This window comes from Acanthaster planci, linkage group LG08 (assembly GCF_054643075.1).
Source record: "Acanthaster planci isolate LZ-2023a linkage group LG08, COTS_SCS, whole genome shotgun sequence".
In the NCBI taxonomy this organism is placed as follows: Eukaryota; Metazoa; Echinodermata; class Asteroidea; order Valvatida; family Acanthasteridae; genus Acanthaster; species Acanthaster planci.
Window position 1 is genome coordinate 16182366 of NC_141784.1, and position 24855 is coordinate 16207220.

A 24855-nucleotide genomic window follows, 5' to 3' on the forward strand; every position below is an offset into this window, starting at 1 on the left:
TGTATCAACGGTTCTAATGAGGATCCTGTCATTCCCTCTCTGTGCCGCATCAGCTGCATGGAGGAACATGCGGCCATCTGCCTCTTCTTGCCTGCATTGAGCAAGTGATTTGAGGTGCATGCGTGGTGGAGCAATCAAAACTTCTATTTCCAGTGTGACTACTAACTCCTTGATCTTGCTTGCAACTGATTTGATTATTTCAGTGGACAGGAAACTGAAAAGTTCTGTCTTGTTTTCATCAACACGAAAAAAATTCTGCCACTGCCCAGGAACTGCAACTGAGGCACCCATACGTCGACGAACTCCCTTTCAACACCTTCCTCGGGTTATGCTCTTCAGACTTTCAGGCAGGTAGCGGTCCCACATCAGGTCAATTCGAGTTGCAGATTTGTACTGTGAGAGAACAAATGGGATGAATACCTCTTTTGCATTTTCTCCGAAGGTCTTCGCTGTTCCAGGATTTAGCATTTGAACAACTGCTGCCCCATCAAGTATTACACATGTAACCTCTGGAGCCCGTGTGCTTGGCGGTACCATTTCCTCAAAGCATTGTTCCAGTTCGAAGCTTCCCTGCCTAGGACAAGGATGGAGGGAAAGACTGATTTTCATGACTGAAAGAATCATCAACGTTTCCCTCCCGCGTCTGACAAGCAATTTAAAAGTGGGAAAACAGTTGCACGTCATTGTTTAAAGAGACTACTTTCTGTTTGTCTTTAGGTTGGGTGTTTACTGATGAGCTGCTGAACAATGGCAACTTGTTGCAGGAGAGAGAATCATTGAGATGTTTTTGTATGCGGCTTTCCTGCTTAATTCCCAACTGATCCAGTTTAGATGAATAAAGCTTTGACAGATCTGCTACTTTAAATACAGGAGCAAAGGTGGCATCCTCCAAATTGCTCTCTTCAATATATGTTCTGCAAATGCGATGCCATAAAGCATGTTATCGAGGTCCTCGGTGCTTTTTTTCTCCTTCTAGACCATGGATGCATGATAATAGAGAGAAGCCAAGCACTTGGCATGGTATTTTGCTTCAAGAGCAACCATATCTCCGCCACTCAGACGTCTTAGCAAGTCATTGTCGTCTAGAAGTGCAGGACACTCTCGAACACGTTTGTCTGTTTTGAAAGTGGAGACCTCATGAAGTTGCTCTTTTCCAGGTGACTGCCCACAGAAAAAGCAGAGATCCTGAGGAATTGATGACATGCAACTTGAGCGTGTGCGCTGAGAAACACCAGATGAACCTTCACCGGTATGGTCAGCTGGTGTATCTTTAGGACCCTTTCTAACACGTTCCGGTTTCGTATTGTTGTACGTAAGCCTACAGGACCTATGCCAACATGTATTATGAGCAATGAATGCTGCCTCGACACCATGACCTTTGTCCAATGCTTCAATGATTATTGTTCTTGGTAGCAGACCGAGCTGATTAAACTGGAGGAGATTTTCCGCCAGTGTCCTGTACCCTGAAACTTCACCTTGTTCATCTTTTCGTAGACTAGGAAACTGAACCTTTTCAGTGGTTTCCTATTGACAAAGAATGCAGAGTTCCTACTGAATGACTCGAGATTTTTCAGCATGTGGCTCAGATGGATCCACAAGTTTCATGCGCTTTGCCATTTCCAGTTGCAGATGAACGGACCTATGTTGAGTTGATCTCTACTTGTGCAGTCACCATAACAACGGATGGTGTCCCCGAAATGACAAAAAGGACAACATGCATAACTACTTATCTCATCAAAATTTGATAATATTTGATAGTATCAAATATGTTGTCTTCGTTGCTGAAATGTGAGAACAGACCTTGCTATTTATTACCTGTTAAGCAAAATAGCTTGTGGGTGGCGGCCATCTTGGATTTCAAGATGGCGGCCACAAATTTCAAACATTTTTATGCCAGCATCGGCTTCCTAGACCCATAAGATATGGGTATAGGCGTTCGACTATCTCGATATCTCGACTAGTTATAGAGATATTCAACAAAACAGATGCACAATGGCAGCCATTTTGAAATCAAAGATGGCCACCATACGGGGTGCAATTTCCGGTGGCCCCTAGACTAAAAATCTTTGTATTGTGTTACTTTAACCACATGACGAGTTTCATGCTTTTAAGGAAAGTGTACAGTTGCTCAGCTAAGCCGCCCCACTAAAGGTAAATCCCATTGATTTGCCAGACCATGTCTTGGACGATGTCCGTCAACATCTACTGTGGTGGCTAAAAAAAGATCACTTACTCGCTGGACTCCCCTTTCGGCGAACCAAGCCAGACGTAGTCATTTCAACCGATGCATTATCTTTCGGATGGGGGGCATCCCTTCCTCCAGGCTCTTGGTTCACTGGCCCTTCATCCTTCTGGCAAGACCAGACATCCTTCGACAGCCGAGGTCAGGACTTCTTCATCCGCACCAGAAAGTCTTCGCTTAACATGCTGGACACTGTCCAACAATCCTTCTGCTCGGATGGACTTTCTCGCGACGCTGCGGCCATGGCCGCCCGAGGACGACGCTGTTCAACCCGCAAGGTGTACGACAGCCAAATACGACATTTCACTAATTGGTGCGACAAACATGCTGTGGCCCCAACTGACGCTCCTTTAAATACTGTCACAGAATTTTTCATGAATCTTTTCAATTTGGGTCTACAAGTCTCCAGGATCCCAGCTATAGATCGGCCTTAGCCGCTATAAATTCTGGTTTTGTAGATTGCTCCACTAAAACATTGCCCTTCATCATCTCCTGCGTGGAACACTGTATATTTATTGAGTGCCCCCATGTAAAACACTTAGTCATGGGATTTAAGCAAAGTTCTAAGGATGCTCACAGGTGCGCCCTTCGAACCTTAAAGTAATGCCACCCTACTACATGCCAGTGTTAAATTAGCCTTTCTACTAGCCGTGACCACTTCCAGTAGGGGTTCCGAACTGCAAGCCCTTTCAATTGCTGAGGGACACCTACGTTGGGAACCACACGGTGTACACCTTATTCCATCTATCAGCTTCTTAACCAAAAACCAGTCTCCTTCCTTTGAGCCACCAGACATTTTTGTCCCAACTATCACTTCGCATACGGGAGACGATGGAGACAAGCTCTGGCGTCCAATTCATACACTGAAGTGGTATCTATCCAAAACCAAGAATCTGAGAGGTACACTTTCCCAACTTTTTATTTCTTCTACCAAATCCATACTGACCAGCGGCGAGAGACACCGTAGCCCGCTTGATAGTCTCAGCTATTAAATTTGCCAATCCAGACTGGCCAACACACTCCGATAACCAGAGTCGGCAGTTTGTCAGAGCCCATCTACTTCTTGGACTTACTTCTCTGGGATTTCCATTGCAGACATCTGTAAGGCTGCGTGCCGGAAAACTCCCTGTACATTCACCTCCTGCTATCTAAGGGACGTCTTGCAAAGCGACTCAGCACATGGCAAGGCGGTCCTACTGTCGGCAGTGCAGAGGTCAAAGGAATTATCTTCAGACCAAACAAGGGGACAGTCTACCTGAAGATACTTCTCTGGTGAGTTTGGTCTTTATTTACCTCCCAATGCATAAATTTGGTACTAACTTTAAGTGTGTGTGCATATTTTTTGTGCTCATGACTATTATTTCATGTTGTAGCCAACCCTCCTCCTAGATCGGTGCCACTCTGCATACATGTATTTAGTGACTGTTTGGGTAGGTAGAGTGCCGTAGACTCCTCCCCCACATTTAGTGTGGGTCTGGTCTACTAGAGAATACCTACCCAAACCGCCCTCCCCCGTCCATCCTCCCTACTTTGGCTCCGACCCTTTCATGTCGCTTTCAAAAAGGACGATCATGGCGGCAAAGCAGCATTGCATCGTGGGTGGTCAGGGTGCACTACGCTTGATTAAATCCTTTCAGTGAACAATAATAGGTGACTTGGGCCGGCATGACTATCATTTTTTCAGTTTTCAGAATCCTTCAAAAATTCATCATTTCATTTAACGGTCATTTATAGCCGCATGAAGTAATCTTTAGGCACTACTCTAAGTTGACAGGTGAACTTCATTGATGCCCGAGTATTTCAACCTGGCCTGCAGCTTTGTAAACAGAGCCCAGATTGTGCGGTGTTATGTAACTTTCTTTTGTTCATGAACCTGGCTCTGTGCACTGCTGACCTCTTTTCAATAGGGGCCAGATTAGTGTGCAACGGTGCTGTGTGGCTCATCACTGCGGTGGTGGAATGCTTTTGTCCCCAGTGATAATCCGCTTGCTCTCAATGCCCCAAACCCTGGTATACAGTTTTAAAACAAGGCTGGATTATCACCACTTTTGCGAGTGAAAAATGCCGATAATGCCCAGCAGCCTGGTCTTTTGTTTGGAGTACGGTCTTTTGTTACAGGGCCCTGTTTCCTTTGTCCGGGTTCAGAGACCCCGGCCACACATATAAACCATACGGCTCCGATTTCGGAGTCCCCGGCTGGTAGTGGTTAACTTCATCCAAGAAGCCTTTCCTTAGCGTATCCATTTAAAACTCGCGGCAAGCCGACCAATTTAGCAGGATCATGGAAACTGCATGAGCACAACGGGAGTGAACATGAAACGCGTGTGACCATGGAGCATCCTGATTTTTTGACTGATGGCCTCTTGCACCCTCATGCTCACAGCAATGCAAATAGTTTTGCAAAAATACCAGGTACCCTTCTCAAAAGGTCCAAACCCAAACTGTCCAAATTATCAGGGCACAGATTCATATTCACTCTGTAAACCATCTCAACACTTCAGATGTCAAAACTACTGATGGAGTTGCTACTTTCCACATATTCACAATGTATATTTGTAATTTACAATTTGTTATAAATGAAAACAGCAAATTATAAACTCTAAATTTACATGTAGCAGCCATCTGTTACAAGTACTATGTTCAAAAACTGTACAGAATTTGTGCTGAGATGTAGTGCACAGTAGCTGGGTGCATGTCTGAAGCACCAATCCCAATGAGGGCCTAACACCAAGCTAAGACTGAGTATTTGAAACCAAGTCTAAGTCTTTGCCCTAGTCATGTGCACCCATGTACACACATGTACGATATACAATTTTACAAATAAAAGTAGCAATTTAAATAAGTGGTTTCAAAAATAATGTTGGTCCATGTCATGTCAATTCAACAACTGCTAGCATGTCCATATGCATGTGCATTTACATGTTAGTATTCAAAGCCTCTATTGAGATACATGTGCATGTAAAAGCAGTTTTAAAATGTGGAAGCCACCTTTAAAATGTCAATTTAAAAACTTCTTAATTGCAAATAATTAGGTTTTCAAAGTTTATTGCTGACCACATAAAGTAATATAGAGGCAGCGCTTGCGGGCCCGCTGGGGGCGGACCCTGACGATCCGGAGGGGAAAGACTGGTCTCCCGGTAAGGGATGGATTGGATCAGCTTGTAACACAGGTCATCAAATAATCACCTCCAATTTATTCGTCAATGGAAAGAAAACCCTATAAATTAATACAAAAGCATGAACCCTAATTAATTACATAAGTGCTTTAGTTGATTCACGGGCAATAATTAAACAACAATGACATCAAATGCAATGGTGTACGCAAAAGACGTTCTGTAATGGTATGAGTGCGTACTGCTTATACATATCACACATAATATATAGAAGCGAATATGCTATTTTAGCTAACAGCACAACCCAATTTTCTATTCACAGTGGCTTTGGGGGCTTTATGCAAATGCACTGACCACGTGACGGTACAGCGTGAAAATGATGTACATGTCAAACGTTTATAAGTGACCCTAAATGGCAATGTATAATGGATGAAATTACAAAATACCGGCGCTAGGATATGCCAAATACCCCCCAAACCCCGACTCACCCAGACACCACGGGTTGCGAGACCTACAGTGGTCTGCAGGGCCCAGCAACTCCAAGGGAACAGGCTGAAAACTGTCCGAAATGGTCCCGAAATGTTGCGCTGTCTCCACCGAGATGGCCACGGAAAGAAAAAGGACTAGACGTGGTCGAAGGGTCGGTAACGCACACTGGGCAGACCGGCATATCCATGCGCGGTATAAATAGTAAAAATGTTGACAATGCCTGTAATTACAATAAAAATGAATCTAAGCCTTTTAAAACAGATAATGAAGTCGGCAGAAGGTATTCCAGCTAAATCTTATGTTATCATAATAAAAATTAAATGGAGCTAATTCCAATAGAGGCGCAAGGCCATGCCAACGTGAAGGGTGAGGGGACCCTCTCAGTTGCTATGCAACAACGTAAACATTGAAAGGATCTTAAAGGCGTATACCATGTGCATGAAGATTATACATGATAAATATACGGGCAACTCCCCACAGTAACATTTAATTTTTTTGTGTGTATTCTTGTAACTTGAAGGTAAAAGTCACGTTGATTCTTATTTTGTCCATCATGTACATGTACATCATGGGTTTTTATTTTTAATTTGAACTGAATTCAGTCAGAGAGCTCTAAAAATGATACGTGTGTATTTTTTAGGTAATGCCATTTAATTGAAATTAGGAAGTGAAATTTAAAAAAAATCATTTCTAGGGGTTTCTTCATACATGAAATTCATCGCACTGGCTATTGTTCCAACCTGTGGGGGTTAGGTTGCATCATGTTGAATTGATATGGAATGGCCCGTGTGCAAAATCATCAGTTACTTATTGGCTATAATAGCATTTAGTGGTCAATGTAATAAGGTTTTACCATACCAGTACATCAGACTAAATGACCTTATACTATTTTTTGACGTTTCACCAGTTTCTTAATTGAAAAAGGGATATATCAGAGACAGGCATCTGAAGGTTTGCCTATTTTTTTGTGTATGGTTCCCCTGATAAACTCTCTGAAAAACAGCTGTTGAGACAATTCGGGACTAGGTGTATCTGCAGCACAATGAGCACTCAAAGGATGCATACCTGTATGAGTCACTTGCAGGAATACCCTGTCTTCAAGATTGTCCCTGCTGGTCAGTGTTTCCCTTTGGAAGCGACATGTATATACATGTCCAGGAATTCACCCAAAGATACCAATAATCAAAAAGCAACTGCCAGTAAATATAAAGATAAGTAATTTTTTCTCTGCATTTCTTTAACATTATGAAAAGAAAGAAATGTCCAAACTAGGGACATAATTTCAGAAAAATTTGTGATTGTGTTCCGATACAGTTTTCTTGTTAGGAAGAATAGAGCAACAGAGAGCAATCTTTGGAAGAATAGAGCAACAGAGAGCACTCTTTGGAAGAATAGAGCAACAGAGAACACTCTTTGGAAGAATAGAGCAACAGAGAGCAATCTTTGGAAGAATAGAGCAACAGAGAGCAATCTTTGGAAGAATAGAGCAACAGAGAGCAATCTTTGGAAGAATAGAGCAACAGAGAACACTCTTTGGAAGAATAGAGCAACAGAGAACAGTCTTTGGAAGAATAGAGCAACAGAGAGCAATCTTTGGAAGAATAGAGCAACAGAGAGCAATCTTTGGAAGAATAGAGCAACAGAGAACACTCTTTGGAAGAATAGAGCAACAGAGAACACTCTTTGGAAGAATAGAGCAACAGAGAACAATCTTAGGAAGAATAGAGCAACAGAGAACACTCTTAGGAAGAATAGAGCAACAGAGAACACTCTTAGGAAGAATAGAGCAACAGAGAACACTCTTTGGAAGAATAGAGCAACAGAGAACACTCTTTGGAAGAATAGAGCAACAGAGAACACTCTTTTATCTAGAGGAAAACACCATGAAGTTTGGGATTTGAATAGAACAAAAAAGAGCCCTGAAGTGTATGCATTGAAGACGATGCATACAGTTGGAAAAAGTGTGTACAGACCTAGCATGGGATTAGGAGGCATTGCATTGAAGTTGAAGTATGAACAAAAGAGGAATAGTGGGAAATTCTTGATTACAAACCAACATGCGTGTACATGTATGTACTGTACATTTACAAGAAGGTGCACAGAACAATTGCAAAGAGGACACAAATCACTCACATCCACCACAAGTGACTGCAGTAAGCTTGAAGATTTACATGTACTAGTACCTAACCTAATCGTGTTTATGCATCCTTAGATGTAAACTGGATAATCCTTTGCATGTTACAATTTAGAAGTTCTTGTAAAAGATAACATCATCCAACATGCAGATGTACATGTAGACTTATTTTCTTAATTTGATCACTGACCTGTGTTTGGTAATTTCTTGGTTGAGTAGTGTCTCAAAAATTGTCCTATTGACATGTGTTTGGTTTGTTTAAAATTGCTGTTCAGCTTATTGTAAGGAAATGCCTTGAACATGAAAACAAATGACATTTCCCAACTGTACGTTTGATAATCATTTTCCTTTTTTGCTCAGTTTGATAAAACCCCAGTGGATATAGCTGCAGATCACCAGAATGAAGAGGTCATTGCTATATTGGAAATGGCTCAGGTGAGTTGAAATGTTGACTGGTTCCAGTAGACACCCAATTTATGAGGAAATTTTAAGAACACCTCCCCCCCCCCGAATTCAATGATATCAGCTGAACAAGGGGCACGTTTAGTCTTCAGGGAACAAATAACCATAAAAAACTCCTGCAGCCCATTCCTAAAAACTGTACACAAGGGCATAACTTCATTTGTCCAAAATTTTATGGTATAAATTGGACAACAAACTATGACTCGTATGATAGTTGCTCAGTGAGTGCATAAGTCTGCGACTCTCAAATCAAATTGTGGTTTTACTTACGCACTCTGTTTATGTATTTTTTGTACTTTTTTTTTTTTGCAGTTTTTAATTCCTGTCATTTATAGCTTAACCTTAACTAGCCTCTTTTTTTAGTGGAGATTCAAGTGTAAGATATAGAAGGAACAGTACCTCCTGGCAATTATCTCCCTGATTGGTGTTTGTTTTGTCCAAAATGTCTTGTGCAAGACTAGGTACAAAAGCAAACTGGAATAAGTTCATCACAAGACTACAAAAAGCAGAACTACTTATGAAAAACTTTGCCACTCCTTTAGCCCATTATTAATTCCTCTTGTGCCTTTGTGTAAATTGATCATGCAAGTAATTTTCAAAGTATTTTTGAAAATTGAACTATGAAGGTGTTTTTGATTTCTTTTGTTAACCACTTGATTAAAAAACCCTAATACCAGTTTTGAAAAATTCCCCTAATCCCAGCAACCTGGTCAGTGAAATCTCTCCCAAAATCAGCAGTTGGAAGTTCTTTTTAGATGTCCAAATTATTTCTCATTTGCCAAGGTAACAGTTACACATATTTGGAAGAAAAATGAACAAGACAAGCACCAGGCACAGAAATATGGAAATTCATGTCAGTTGCATGTATCAACAGCTTGCGTATGTGCATGTGACCATGTGCTGCAGCCGTTATTTTACTAGCACTTCGTGTCTGGTATTACCATTGTTCTCTGAATACTGTTGACCTTAAATTTCTGCAAAAATGAGAGAAATTCTACTCAGCCCGTCCAGTACCAGTAAATCAAAGGACAATTCTAAAACATTTACCTCTTCGAACTGCAAGGGCCTAGGAGACTAGCAACCTCATGTTGCAGCTGGTATCAGATTGACTCAGAGAGAGAATTCAGCTTTACGCGTCTTAACCAGTTATTGCCTACAAGCACATTTGAGTGATACATTGCCTTGACTACTATTGACTCACTTAGGCACACAAAATGCTGTGGACGACATTACAGTAGACAACTATTTGGTGCCTTTTATAACCTGTAGTCAACCCAACGTTGTTAGCATGGAGAGGGAGTTTAGACTCATAAAAGGAATTGCAATTGGCAAGTGGGCACCCTATATTCATGAGAATTGTTCAAATGCAGTCAGTCCTTCCTAAGTGTTGAAAGGCCTGTACATGTATCTATTGGATGTACTGTAACTGCTATTTTCTTTTAGGGAATGGGAAGTGAGGTGACAATAGAGGAAGCTCCATGTGTCTACATCACAACAGATGGTGATCCATCTGTCACTATCAGTCCCACTCCAGCAGCTACTGCACTGCAAAGCTTTGTCACAGCAGCAGCAAGGGCCAAATCTAAGGCTAGTTGTAAAGGTCAGAATAATCTGTCAAAGTAATTATTACAGTGCTTTTTTCAAGGAAGTCTTGCAGTCATATTCACAAGTTTGTTCTTTTTAAATCAATACCCTACATGTATCTCATGATTGTAAAACTTATAGATGCAGCTATAGTCATCTTCATGTACTTCGATGTTCATCAGTATTTGTACATCCAAGGGCTATAAAAGAGGAGTTCAAATGGCTGAAAACATTTTGACATACATGTCTGGGGTTCTTGAGAGAGAAAATCTGTGAAAATTTTTTTCCCATTTGTTGGAAAAAGCGTGAAAATCTTTTCCTACTTATGGCACAATTTGTGAAATGAAAAGGAATTCCCTGGGAGAGAAAAAATGTGAAAAAATCTTCCCATTTTGGTGTTAACTTTCAATCGCAATGTACTGTATAACCTGATTGCTTACACAAGCCCAATTGTAGTCCCCTTCAGGCAATCCAATCACTGACACTGCAGCGGCCATATGACTGCAAAAGGAAAGGTCATGTGACCACACATAGGGAAGCCCAAGTGAAAAAAATAGCAGGGCTTCACCTTGTAAACAAGACTAAAAAGCGATAGGAAAGTTATACCACACGAAGGTACTGTACCACGATAAAGTGGTTTAGTTTAATAATTTGTTAGGATAACTCCATTCCCCTGAGGTTCGAGTGGTCGAGATTCCAATGTATAAGTACTTCAAACATGTGACGTTTGACTGGCCGACTGTATTATGGCCTGCACCTGTTAACATTTTCCTTTTTTCAAATGAAAAAATACATGTACTTCTGAAGACAAAATTCCTTCAGTCTCTTGTTCATAGGTTTGGTACAGTCATTTTCCTAGTTATGGATCGGGAAAATTATTCAGTTAAGAATGCAGCTACAAAAGTCCTCAAATTCGAGTGAAATATGGTCAAAAGTCAAGTTTGTGTTGTGGAGATGATGCACCTCATTTTTTTTCAAAATCTAAGCTTTTATATTTGGACTCACAGGATCGATCAATGAAAGTGACAAACGACACCTTTCCTAGTTCTGAATCAGTTTAGGATGGAGACAAAAAATCTTCACGAATAAAATTAACCATGCGAAAAATCCATTGTCAGCAAGAAACATTGTAAAAAGTTGCTCTAATAATGAAAGAATTTCTTAATTTTGAGAAAATTAGATGAAAAATAAGAATTCCAATGAATTAAAAAGTAGAAATTGCATAAAGTTGACTTGACGTTTCAACAGTACAGCAAGCTATCAACGGTACCCTCCCCGTGCTGCACAGTTGACGAACCCATTACGTCACATACATTTCTGCTGCGCCTGAGTAGTTGAGTTCACAACGAATTTGCCTGGTAACACCGCATGATCCTAAAGTAGGGGGGAAAGCTTTCAGTTTTTGGTCAATTAACATAAAAAAACCGTGGAAACTCTTGACAGTCATTTTGATTAAGCAGAAATTATATGCAAAGGTTTATATGACTGTTAAATCTAAAGAAGTATTTGAAATCACACGCAGTGAGTGACCTGTCACCCCTGAATTTTAGTGGCTTTTTCGCTTTTGTGAACTAGGAAAATTTTTGTACTAGGAAAAAGACTGCACTTCAATGGGCGGAGTGGATAACGAAAGTAGCTGTCGATCTCTGAAGTTTCATGTATGAATGTGGGACCAGGTTTTCAGCGGCACAGTGATTTTTCAAGAAGTCTGCCCTTCAGTATGAAATTTCACAAACATTTTATACATAGAAGCTTGTTCCTAATTTATTCACATTTTTGTAAAAATGGGTATTCAGCCTGGACAAATGGAACCAGGTTTTGATATCGACTGGTTGGTACCTGGGTACCCGGCACAGCCCTACATACGAGGTCAACTCTTGTTTGTGTGTTAGGCTGGTGACGTCATCCTGAGACACGTTGTAAAGCAGGTATGCATGCATGTATGCCTTGCCGAGTAGTGCTTTGTTACGAAGTGTTTTGATGTGACATGGATGATTTATATTCTGGACATAAACTTGTATATTGTCTGAAAGTATATTATTAGTGTCAAAATAATTTTGAGAACATTTGTTCTGAAAGAGGTACAAGTCATTGAAAGTTGTGTGGTGCGCAACATTGGTTGAGAAAATAAAGCATGGACGGCATTAATATATCGGTATAAAAAGACATTTACAACATATTACACATCCACAGACCACTCGTACTCCATGGAAAGTTAAGCATTCAGTGTAGTGCTACAAAGACAACTGCTTCACATTGGTCATTTAATCAGCCTTGTTTTTAGTCATTTTCCCAGTTCTAGATCATGAATGTTTTTTTCTGTCTGATTGCAGCTTAAGTAAACCTCAATTTCTACATGTAATTAAAGGAGATCAGCAGTTCACTGTGTGTGCAGGAGATACAACAAAAATATTTTCAAAATTTAAACTTTTAAGTTGAACTTTTAGGATCAACGAAATTGATGATGACATTTCTTGTTCTTGATCACTTTAAAATTTCTTCAGGCATTAAAAGTAATAAGTCTATATGACTGTCCAGTACGAAAAAAGTGCTTGTTCTTTCAAACATAGTAAGTGCCGTTTCACCCTGTCAAGTTTTCTCAATTTTTTCATCAAACAGTATATCAAACTGTTAATCGGAAATCAGCCCCAAATTCCTTTTCTGGAAATTTTATGAAAATAAAATTTGCACAAGAAGCTTGCATTTAATTTAACCTTTCACAGCAGCACTCGTCTGCAAAAGTGGTATTGGACAATATAAAAAGGTAGCTTTTCTTTTCAATCAATTCGGATAACTAAAAAAATCTGGAATAACTGCCCATGTGTGTGTGTTCTGCATGTAAAATCCCCATTTCGTTGTCAAAACAGTGAGACATGTCTAGATCCTGAAGTGAAAGTGATCACGGATACGATCCCATTGGCAGTGACGATAATTAACCCATCTGATACTGGTATGATCAACGTAGCCCAGCTGAAAAGTACATGCTGCTGCTGCACCATGCAATTGGCGGGGCTGTCCATATGTTCCCCTCATCACTCTCCTAAGTTACATGTAGCTTGCTTCTGAAGAAGATGGATTTGTATGAACATATTGTTCTTTGGTAAATAAAAACCAAGTCCAAAAATCCTATGACATATCACTCATCAGTAACCACAGGGAATTTTGAAATCTAGCTTCATTTTGTTGATGGGCTTGTTGAGGCAAGAGTCAATGTGAATGTACTTGTCACGAACATGTAGGATATCATGAGGAAAGGCCAAGTCTAAGTTTTTGTGGGCAATTCTGTTCAAAACTATCAAAAAATGCAGGAAATCACCGATTCAGACTAGAAGGATGGAACAGTCAGTGAGTGGACAAAGCATTTTGAACATACCTCCACTGTACCACAGTACTTGCCCAAACCAAGCATCCTATTCATGGTGTGTTGACTCATGTCATAACGTTTTCAGCATCATTAGTATGTAATGGGTGGCCCATGGTTTTGACATTTTTTCAACCATAAATAGGAAAGCTGTATCATCATTTCCTGTTTATTTCTTAAGATGTCCTTGTCATCTGTTGCAATCAGGCTCATTTCACGGAAAGCAAGATGCCATTTGAATTCCTCTTTCAGGGATAGAGTTTTTTTTACTTGTTCTTTGCAGTTGATTTTCATGAATCTCAATTCATTCCCCATGATATGCTTGTGTTACTGTAACTAATATTGTGATGTACTTCATCCTTATCACACAGTTGTCACTAAAGTACCCACTACAGCAAGTTCTACATCAGTGCTGGCAACGTTGGCAGCTTTAGCTGAGGCCTCTACACCTCTCAACAAACTTTGTACATGTCCATGTATTTATGTTCATTATAGCCATTTGTCCTTTGTTGTATCAAAATTCATTATGTGACCAAGTCTCAGTTCTCAATGTGATGTAGAACCAGTCACATATTTGGAAAAGAGGAGTTTTTACTTCCAATCAAAATCCTTGCTTAAACTCAAGCAGGATGTTGACAGGATTTGAGATTACCATTTTAAAATAAGTAATGGGAAGTACCCAAGTACTAGCATTCCTAATGTTTGAATCCTTTAGTTTACTTTGTTCTTCAGAACATTGTAGTGATAATGTTTCTCATTGTATTTCCTTTTTTGTGCTAGAAAAGATAAGAAGTTCAAAACAGTAAACTTTTGTCAAAAGATAAAATAATAAATGTGACATGTACATTACAGTAGTTGTTGTTTTCTTTCAAAGATTACCAAGTAATGAGAAAGTAGTGATCTTTTATTAACCGTGAGTTAATAGCTGCACTTATTACAAAAAAACAGAATTCACATTGTAATTTCTACTATCCTTGTTCAGATTTGCGTATTTAATATTATTATTACTATTAAGTCTTTCTGGCAATGAAACCAAGGATTCGTCAAAAGTACCCTAGGCAATGTAGCGTGTTAGCCTGAAGAAACCTGTAGAGAGGAGACAGTGAGAAGCAGTTACAGATTTAGTGGTGGGAGGAAAACCCCAGAAAAATATTCTGGGTAAAACCCACAAAATTGAGTAGGGACTGAAAACCCAATCCACATGTGGACTGATCTGGGAATTAAACCCCGGCCGCAGAGGTGAAAGGTGAACAAAGAAGTACCATGCCAACAGCAACCTGACTCCCCCAACATATATTGCATGTTACACTTAGGTTTGTCAATTGTTTGGGTTATTGTTTACAGCTGCCCACAGCAATAGAAGTAACTCTCTATATGGAACAAGTGGCGAATCACTTCAGATGTATACATTAACAGAAGCTGGAAAGCTGGCCATGCAGTGGAAGAAATTCAGCAATGAGGATGAGAATCGAAAGCAGGTGAAAACAAATGTCCTCTGTATAATGATGTCAACAACAGTAAAAGGATGTTTTTGAGGGGATGCAACATGAATTCATAGTACAAGTACATTTATTTCTCCATAATTAACATTGTGCGTACTTCAATTTGTGGTGTAGATTTAAGTGGCTATCTCCTCTATTGTCAAACATAAACACACAGGTAGAAAGGCTGGGAAAAATATAAAGTCCACTATGCTCATCCTACCCAAACAGTCGTTGCTTTAGCAAATTTCCTTTCATGCCTTTTGCCTTTCACTGAAAACTTGATCAACTGTAGTGCACCCTCTAGTGCTACAATGCAGCATGGCGTCGCTGGCCTGCTCGTCCTTGTTTTTCTTTAATAGTGCCATTGCTAACAGACGAACTTCAAATTTCTCAAGTTTCCACTGTACTATACTTTCTGTAGTAACCTGATCAAATGTAAGTTTTTGTAAATAAAAATCCTTTTCATTGTGCTGTGTCGATTTCTTTTCTATGGGTAAATCCAGAAATTAGGGGTCCATTTTTTTTCTGTGTCCCTGTCACATCTGATGTGATTTTGTAAGTTCAGAACATATTTTCTAATTTCCAAAGGGGATGAAATAATGCAAATTACCTGCCAAACAAATATTAATAGTTTGAAATCAGTTCTGGTGATATTTCAATGTCAAATAATAGTTAGATTTATCAGGGACACAAAAATGTCACACTTTTGGACCCCTGATTTCTGGAATTTCCCTTTTATATGTGCCATGCCCTTGATTTAAGTGCTTGTTGTCAATTTTGTTGTGATGCATTTCCCTATCCTCATCCCTTGTCTGTGTCCCTTCTCTTGTCTGTGTGTGTGTTTATGTGCATACTTCCAGGTTGTCCTATGTTGATTCTACAAGGAATTCCTTCTAGTACCTTTATAGCGTCAACCGGGTGACTGTAACTTATAAACTCGGGGACATGCACACCTGTATTTACTGTTTTGAACTGCCTCTATCCATGTTAGTTTGGGTATGCTACTGAGCAACACGAAGGGCTACGTAAAGAACTGTCTATCCCTGTTTGCGTGGGGGACAAAGTCTACCAGAGCCCTCACAACTGCAGCCGACTGGGACGAACCTTGTGGCCGCTTCACCTCTAAACCCACCAGCATCCGAAACCTTTTCAACAAGGGCACCCAGGCATGAACCAGACAATAGCTCTTCCCAGGCCAACTCCCCATGGCTCTCTGGGGTTGCCCCGGTGAATTCACAATCGGAATGCAGATCCACTGCTGTGTCTCTCCAGTCCGCAGCTCACGCAATTGGACCCACTTCTGCAGGCCCAATATCATTCCATCCTCCAGCTTCTCCTTGGGGCTCTCCGGAAAGAAGGTCTCTGGGTCTAATACCACTGCGGCTCCTCATGCACAGTTGCCTCCTGACCATGAACCACAGAATGACCATTCTTCTGTCATTTCCACCAATCCAGCTTCGTCTGCAAACTCCTGCAGGTTATCCAGTGCATAAGAAATGTAAACACTCCACATTTTCTTCAACTGGGTAAACTTTTAAGAAGTCATGTTTCTCCAAACATCAAGACGCATCTTCCTCTGCTATCTTTTTGGCTTTCCAGTCCCTCTTTGATACACTGCCCTTACTGGTCAGCTGCTTTGATCCACTCTCTGTGACCTACCCCTCTCAGTGCAGACACACATTAGCTGTCAGTGTGGGCTCAGATAACCCAGCAGACAATCAACCGACATCTGAACCTGCATGCGATCTCACCTGAGACATGCAGCAAGACTTGGTCCAGTTGCAATCCGATCTTCAAGATACATCTTCCGGGGATGAAGAGACTCCACTACTAGCCTTAACCCTACGGAGGCTCATCGTCTGCTCCTGAGAGATGTTATTCAGGTCCTGGGTCCGCCTGTCTCGTCGCCAATCAAAGAGGACTCCGAGTCACACCAATCCTTCAGACTGGAAGCCTTGGCACCGATTTTCCAGAAATGCCTCTAGACCGCTTACGCGTGGAAATTTAACCACTCCGTGCCGGGGCATTTTTCAACGTTGAGGATGCTGGGCGGGTATGACTATCATTTTTTCCGTTTTCAAAATCCTTCAACAATTCATCATTCCATTTAACAGTCGTTTATAGCCGCACCAAGTAATCTTTAGGCACTGCTCTAAGTTGACAGGTGACCTTCATTGATGCCCGAATATTTCAGCTAGGCCTGCAGCCTTGTAAACAGAGCCCATATTGTGCTGTGTTATACAACTGTCTTTTGTTCACGAACCTGGCTCAGTGCACTGCTGACCTCTTTTCAATAGGGGCTAGATTAGCATGCAGCGGTGCTGTGTGGCTCATCACTGCGGTGGTGGAGAGCTTTTGTCCCCGGTGGTAATCCGCTTGCTCTAAATACCCCAAACCCTGGTATACGGTTCAAAATAACGCTGGATTATCACCACTCTTGAAAGTGAAAAATGCCGGTAATGCCCAGCAGCCTGGTCTTTTGTTCGGAGTACTGTCTTTTGTTACAGGGCCCTGTTTCCTTTGTCCGAGTTCGGAGACCCCGGCCACACATATAAACCATACGGCTCCGATTTCGGAGTCCCCGGCTGGTAGTGGTTAAGATGCTGCTAACCATACTTCACTAGGGCTAAGGCCTACATTCAATTCCCCAGAATGACTTCACTAACTGTCCTCTCCGTCCCCGGGTCACCTACTGCCACTTAAGACAAAACTGTTTTTGACTCAGCTAGGTCTTCTGACAAGAAACCCTTCTTTATAAAGATAAGCCCAACCTGGAGCTTACCCTTATCAAGTTGGATCCAATGTACTGCCTTCCTTGCACTCTCATGCATGCAAAGAGAACTCTCCTGTTTCTTGCTCTCAGGGCTCTTGATGAGAACATCAACTCTGTCTTCGAGTTACTCTCACTGATCTGTTGTCTAGCTATGTCTATCTGCAAAGGTAATGCTTTTGAGGCAATGAACATCCCGTATGAGGATGTGAAAACCAAACATCAAAGCCTCCCCCTTATATGGAAAAGGTGTAATCTCTGGACATTTTATGGAGACAGTGGAGTCAGAGGCAAATTGCCTTGAAACTAACCACAAGCTCAGCTTCAATGAACCTCCCTACCCCCTCCTCTCCAGCAGCTGGCTACCAATTGCCGTGCTCGCTGTCAGATTTAAATCTCACTAGATAGTGTGTTTTTAAGTAAACTGTGTTTTTTCTTTCCTCAATTTTGTTTACTGTCACAGAAGTTTGTTGCACTTTTCCTTTGTACTCTTGCAAGTGTCAAATATTTATTGTATGTTCAGATGTCATTCATCTGTATTTTAAATAAGTATAGGGCTCTAGAACTTGAATTCCGCAGTCTACTGCCTGCAACCTACACAGATTACCAATACCTCATGCATTATTTCCTAGTCCATTTCTTCCATTCGCTAAATTCTCAATCACCAATAGTGCGCCCCCGCTCACTCACCCCCCAGAAAGGCGTCGGCCATGTTCGTCCTCTTTTTCTTAGCGCCATTATATGGAACGTGTTGTTCCAGCTCCAAATTTTGGGGAGTTTTTTCCTTCGCTGACGCATGTTTCAGTGTTATTCTTTGATCAGCTTGTTTGTTTCTTTGTTCTGACTCTGGTGAACGGTTAGATTGTTCCTTTTTCATTCTATTTCTGGATATTTTACCGTTTCTTTTCAGTCTTGTGCAGGTGGCAGACTGACCTTGTATTGACCTATTTTCAGAGTTCACCAGGTGGTGCTGTTGTTTTTTGGATAAGTATATTTCCGTTGCATCAGAATAAATTGAGTGTGTTTATTTATTCTGCTTGCTTGAATGTGCTCTATGATTTGCCCCAGTTGTGGCATTCTTGGTTATAATTTGACATAACCAAGGTCATTAATATCAAGGAAACACAATTCAAAACGAATAACAATGTGGAGAGATATTAAAACAAGGCAAAAAAAATACATGTAGTGTGAATACGAATTGTAAATCTACTAACACATGAGTTAGAAGCCCCCCAAAAAAATTTTGAAGGAATTAAATTACTGATAGAAGATACAATAATTAACCATTATATTTAATCAAATTAAGAATTAGCAAAGTAATTAATCCATCTAATTCATCTAGACTGTTAGTCATCAGTTGTGTGGATCCAGTTAACAAGGCACTTAGAGTAGAATATTACAAATGACGAGACCAGGGCAAGTTTAGATATGTGTAGAATAGATCTGTTGAATTCTTTTTTGTCTGGGTGGGAAGAAGTGATTTCAAGTGGTTTCTGTTGTCAGGAGTAATGAGACATTTGCTTCCAACTTCAGTGGCGATGAATGTACAGGTGAAGCGGAGTTGGGTGATGTCATGGACTAAGTAAGTGTATTTACGGCACTTGTATGAGTGGCTTTTGTCAAAGTTTGTTTTGAATGTTATCGTTAGCTCCATGATTGTTATGTCCCATTTGCTTTTTCTTGATAATGACCAGATCAGGTTTGAGTGTTGTGGGGAGGATCGATGGAGGGATAGTGTTTCCACCAATGGCGTGTGTACCTTCTATATCAGAATACAGTTCAAGACTTGGTTTATTTGTTACGACCTCATCCATCATGGAACATATTTCAGAGAGGATGTTATTATGACGGTAAATAATAGCGGCCCTGTTGGAGCATCACTGGACAGAGATTGAAGACATGGCAAGGTGTTTCTTTCAATGAACAGAGAGAGTATTTTTCACTGACAGTTTTTTCCCACAGACAAAGATTGGAGTTGACCGGTAGTGTATCAATAATTGAATTGATACCGAAGTGAAGTACTTTTCTAGGCAGATTGTATAGGATGGATTTCCAGGTGATGTTGGTATTTTTTGTTTCCATTAGCTCCAAGAGTCCGCCCTGTTTGACCAAGGATTGAATTCTTCCTATCCATTCTTCTTGTATTTCATTCTCAATTGATCTTTTGATGGTTCTTTTCACATGTTATAGAGAATTTTGCAGGTTTTCATCTACAGGGATTGGTGTTTCATTGTGAGCTTCTTGTAGTTTGTTTTCGGAGAACATGGTGTCAGAAGAAATTTCTGAGTACAAGACAATTCGTGCTGAAGTTTTGCATTCAGGCACTGTTTTACTTTCTCATCTCCTTTTCATCATGGATGAAACATAGGCAGTTATGTGGCATTCTTTGTACATTTGAGTGAGTGATTTTATTCCCAGTCTGGAATGAAAATGCACAACAGCATTGGTTGCACTCTTGGTTTATAAGCTACATCATTTCTTTAAGTATTAGTCTGTTGTCTGATCGAGAAAATTTAAATCAGTTTTGATAATGTTGTGTACTGTCAGGTAGAACCTAAGGGATGGTAACAGGTAGTTTGAATAAACCTTCAGTTTGAATTCGTCTCGGATCTTTGAGCTGCCGATTCTCCTCAGGCTAGTAATTAATTTGTCTTTGACAAACAACATTGTATCTCTGTTCTTACCATTGAATATTCTCAGATGTGGTGCCATTACAGATGGATAGATACTTGCATTTTGGGGCATTCAGTGTTAGGTTCATTGATGAGGCTTGAGGGACAATGTTGTTAGTAATATGTTGGTGACTTTTAACATGAGAAGTAATCACATGAAAGTCATCAGCAAATGGGGAACATATATATATAGTTTATATCCAAATTTCACTTCTGAATGTATGTATGTGTTGCAAAAGAGGGTTTAAAGCTACCAAGAAGATGATGGGTGAATGTGGGTCTCCTTGGAACACTGTCCTTTTATTAAAACCGGAAAAATCACTGTTCCAAGAAGGGCCTCGTACGTACCCTGCTAGACCCTCATAGAGGTTCTGGATATAAGTTTGGATTATGGGGGGGGGATTTATTCCGCTTAAGTTCATGGAATATGAGATCATGATGGACACTACCAAAAGCATCCTATTATGTATGTATGCGTGTACGTAGTCACTGTGTCTATCAATATTCATACATTGTCACACGCGCATGCGTGGATTAGAGCATTGAAAGTTGGGTCAGACCCGTTTTGAGAATTAAACAAAGACACCTCACAATCGCAGATCAATTGATGGAGTGGACGTCCTAATTATTCCACTTGCATGTACCTTGTCCTAATTAGCGGGACATAACAATTTCTGGCGACGAGGATGGGATACAGCAAAGTTCGGTAGGTCTCACCTTGGAGATCGCCGAGAACATGTGGATAATTGTCGGCAGTGTCGGGCAGGCCTACACTAGACTATTCATGCAATTGTTCGGGTACGCAATGTACACGCGTTAGAACGAGCAGCCGTTGTGCCATGCCCCACCACGCCACTACACTACAGGTGCCACAAGCACGCCGGACAGCTAGTTGCCGTAAGTGCTTGAAGTGTAACAACTTTTAGCGGAGAGCTGTTCCATTGACTGTGCGCGCTACACGTCAATTGCATGTACATGTGCGAGATCTTTACGCGTGCACTGTTTGGTGCCAGAGCAATAAGCACAACAGCGGGAAGAGCTATTTGAGTTGGAGAGATCGTGCCACACCCTGCAACAGCTGCCGAGTGAATGGAGTGGTGGTGCGGAGCCAGGGAACTTGTCGCCTTAGTAACGCAGTCCCAGACAGTGGAGTTGTTTTGGAGCGTCAGCTGATAAAAGCGGGGATCGTGAAGTTTCGCCCAGAACTGGCCAAGGATTTATGCAACGCTTTGACAGGACTTGGCTGTACCAGTTCCAAGACTGCGTACCATCGTTGATTGCCACCGGTACGTCCCCGTTCATCTGATCGGACTTCACTCACGAAGCCTTGCACCCCGTGCAGCGCCACACCGCCCAGTTTGTCGCTGGCAGAAGCGTGGACAATGCCCGTTGGATTCCTCAGGAACCATTTCCCCGTCTAGCACAGCATCGCTCAGTGTTGTCAGCGTCAACCCCGCCCGGCCGATGCTCCGCGGACTCATTGAACAGTTGATAGGATTGCGGACTTGAACTTAACATGCTTAATGAATCGTGGGACATGTCGATGGTACTTGATCGCCGAACTTTATGAACATTAACTATCACTTTATGGGCTTATTGTTGTGAGTATTGTTGTATTGAATTTTCCTAAACCATAGGCCTACCTGGAAACAAAGTTACCATTGCATTGATTCATAGCCAAGTCGGTAAAAATTTGCTGGCTTGATTTCAAATTGTATTTGTGGCCTACATTTTAGAAATATTCAGTGTACAAGTTTACTGTTCTGTTACCTGGTTTTGTTATTGCTATGACAAACATGTTACAAATCAGTTTTACTGTGTAGTAACGGTGTTGTTTGGTTACTGCCCAAACTAGTTGCCACATATTTTATGCCAGTGTTGATTGTTACAAATAGTTTTGCTATAGTAACAGTGTTGTTTGGTTACTGCCCAAACTAGTTACCACACGTTTTATGCCAGTGTTAATTGTGAAATCAGTTTCACTATATGGTAATGGTGTTGTCGGTTTACTGCCCAAGCTAGTTGCCACATATTGTATGTAAGTGGTAGTTGCTACAAAGCATTTGGCTATATAGTAATGGTGTTGTTTAATTACTGCCCAAACTGTACATGTATTTAGTTGCCATATATTTTGTCAAGTTGTGTTTAACTGGGTATCATTGGGCAACATGGCCAGTACAGTAAGTGGTGTGATAGGTGTTGTACCTGCTTTTGATTCTAGCCAGATTGAAGAATGGATCGAATTACTTGAGGCTTGGCTGGAGTCCAATAAGGTTGTAGAGGAGGAAAGGAAGCGCTCAGTGTTATTTACGAGTTTGGGTAGCAAGGGTTATCACACCTTGCGAGCTCTATTGCAGCCTAATAAGCCTACCGATAAGTCGTACAAAGAATGTGTAGATTTGCTGAAAAGCCACTATGCACCTAAACCTAGCGAGATTGTGTTGAGGTATAGATTTTATACTAGAATCCAGAAGCCAGGTGAGACTGTGCCACAGTTCATTGCTGGTCTTCCCCAGCTAAGTGAGAATTGTAATTTTGCAGAGTTGAATAATATGTTACGTGATAGGCTTGTGGTTGGTTGTCGAGAACCAGCTATCCAGGGGAAGCTGCTTAGTGATACCAGCCTCACATTTGAGAAGGCCCTGAACATCGCTACCACCATGGAAATGACCAGCAAGGATGTGGAGAAGATCAAGGAAATTAGCCAACCAGAGAGTCAGCCGGCAGATCCAAAGGTCAACAAAATGCAGTTTTCATGGAAACCAAAGCCGAAGTTTGCCCATAAACCACCAAGCAGTGCCAAAGGCAATCGTCAGTCTGATGACAGTGCTAAAGCGGCCAGCCGAAGCTTCAACCAGCAGAAGTGTTGGCATTGTGGTGCCACACATACCTCAGATGCATGCCCATTTAAATCAGAAAAATGCCACAAGTGCCATCGTACGGGTCACACAAAGAGCCAGTGTGACAAGGTGCAAGAGTTTAATCTGCGCCAGCAGCGGAAAGGGCCGAAGGCTCATCACCTAGAAGATGAGGAACACCGGGAGGATGAAGCCACAGCCACAATATTGAGTCACATGGACGTGCCAGCTGTTCAGCTACTGAAGTGTAAACCCTATAATGTGACCATGAATGTCAACGGTAAGGAAATCAACATGGAGCTTGACACGGGAAGCCCGTGGTCCATTGTGTCATTGGGGACATTTACCTGAATCGGGAATCCTGATGAAATTCAGCCTTGCAATCCCCATTTGACAACATACACCGGTGATAGAGTTCCAATCGCAGATCAATTGATGGAGTGGATGCCCTAATTATTCCACTAGCGTGTACCTTGTCCTAATTAGCGGGACATAACACATCCGAAAGGTCAAACCAGGTTACATGCAAGGTTCTTTTGTTGGCCTTTATATGAGCTAAAAGTTCGTGCATTGTCTGCGTGTGTTCTATGCAACTGTTAATTCCTTGGATGAAAGCTTTTTGTAGTGTGGTTTCGATGAGATGGTTTTCTGTCAGATAGTTGCAAAATTGGCGAGATAGGATCTGATAGTAGACCTTGCCAATACTGCTGTTCACGGCGAGCATGTGGAAATTAGCTGGCAGGGAGGAGTCTCCTTTCTTGTAGAGGGGCTAACTTGACAGCAGGACCATAATGGTTGTGCAGTTCCACTGAGCATTATCTTGGTGAAGAGTGTGGCTAACAGATGGAGTGTTGCTGGTAATTTTTTCAAGATGCCATAGGTGATACAGTCTGGACCTGGGGACTTGTTGGAGGCTTTGTGCTGGAGAATTTGCTTGATTTCTCTGGGGCGGATGGGTGATAGGTCAAAATCTACCACAATAGTTGGGAACTTAATGTCTGGGAACCACTTAAAACAATCAGGGGTAAACTGGGGTGTAGTTGAGTACTTGGCTGTGAAATATTCTTGGCACTGGCCCTGCTAAAAGTGGGACATACAATATCTGAGTGTAGTTCTCCTTTTACAAGGTGTTTTGCAAAGTGCATGAAGTTATTATGGAACAGTTTTTCTTCATGTTCGGCAGTTTTGTGGTCTTGCGTTTTCTTGAAAATTCCCTTTAATGTGTTGTAATGTCTGCCGCTTGAATGTTTCTCAACTTTCATGCGTTGCCCATCTTCCAAATGCTTGTTTTCTAAGTGTGTTCCTTTTCTGTTGTGCCTCAGATAAAACTCTAGGGTCATGGGCTATGTAGCCATTGGACTTACTCGATTTCACCAGTTCCGGTTTACTTTTTACAAAGTTGAACAGTATTGGGGTGAAGTCCTTGCCAGCCTCGGCAGGGCTGTGTTGTCTTGAAGCAAAGTCTAGATGCAAATTTTTTAGTTCCGCTTTCAGTTCCTGATTCCAGGTGTCCCATTGTGAGTGTAGCAATTTGGAAGTCACAAATTTGATAGGAGTTGTAAGGCAGGGCAGTACCCCTGGCCAGCTGGTCCAGCTGGATTTGTAGGAAGATTAAGACTTTGGATGGCTGCTCCTGAATGGATTGTCTGGGTGAAGAGGACAATTAAGGTCAGGGCAGAGATGAGC

The 24855-nt window shown here is 41.4% G+C and overlaps 1 protein-coding gene across 10 annotated transcripts in view; it reads left to right on the forward strand.

The window, feature by feature from the left end:
• Window positions 1-24855, forward strand: part of LOC110987802 (GA-binding protein subunit beta-2-like) — a 59195-nt gene that overhangs the window by 25112 nt on the left and 9228 nt on the right. For 9 of the 10 annotated variants that reach the window (XM_087140219.1, XM_087140221.1, XM_022250892.2 and 6 more), the window contains 4 exons: window positions 8339-8413; window positions 9884-10040; window positions 13757-13849; window positions 14730-14863. In XM_087140219.1, coding sequence (XP_086996345.1) covers window positions 8339-8413; window positions 9884-10040; window positions 13757-13849; window positions 14730-14863 — 459 coding nt within the window. Of the gene's footprint in view, window positions 1-8338; window positions 8414-9883; window positions 10041-13756; window positions 13850-14729; window positions 14864-18549; window positions 19222-24855 lie in introns of all 10 variants that reach the window. The other variant, XR_002599327.2, reaches the window with a different exon arrangement.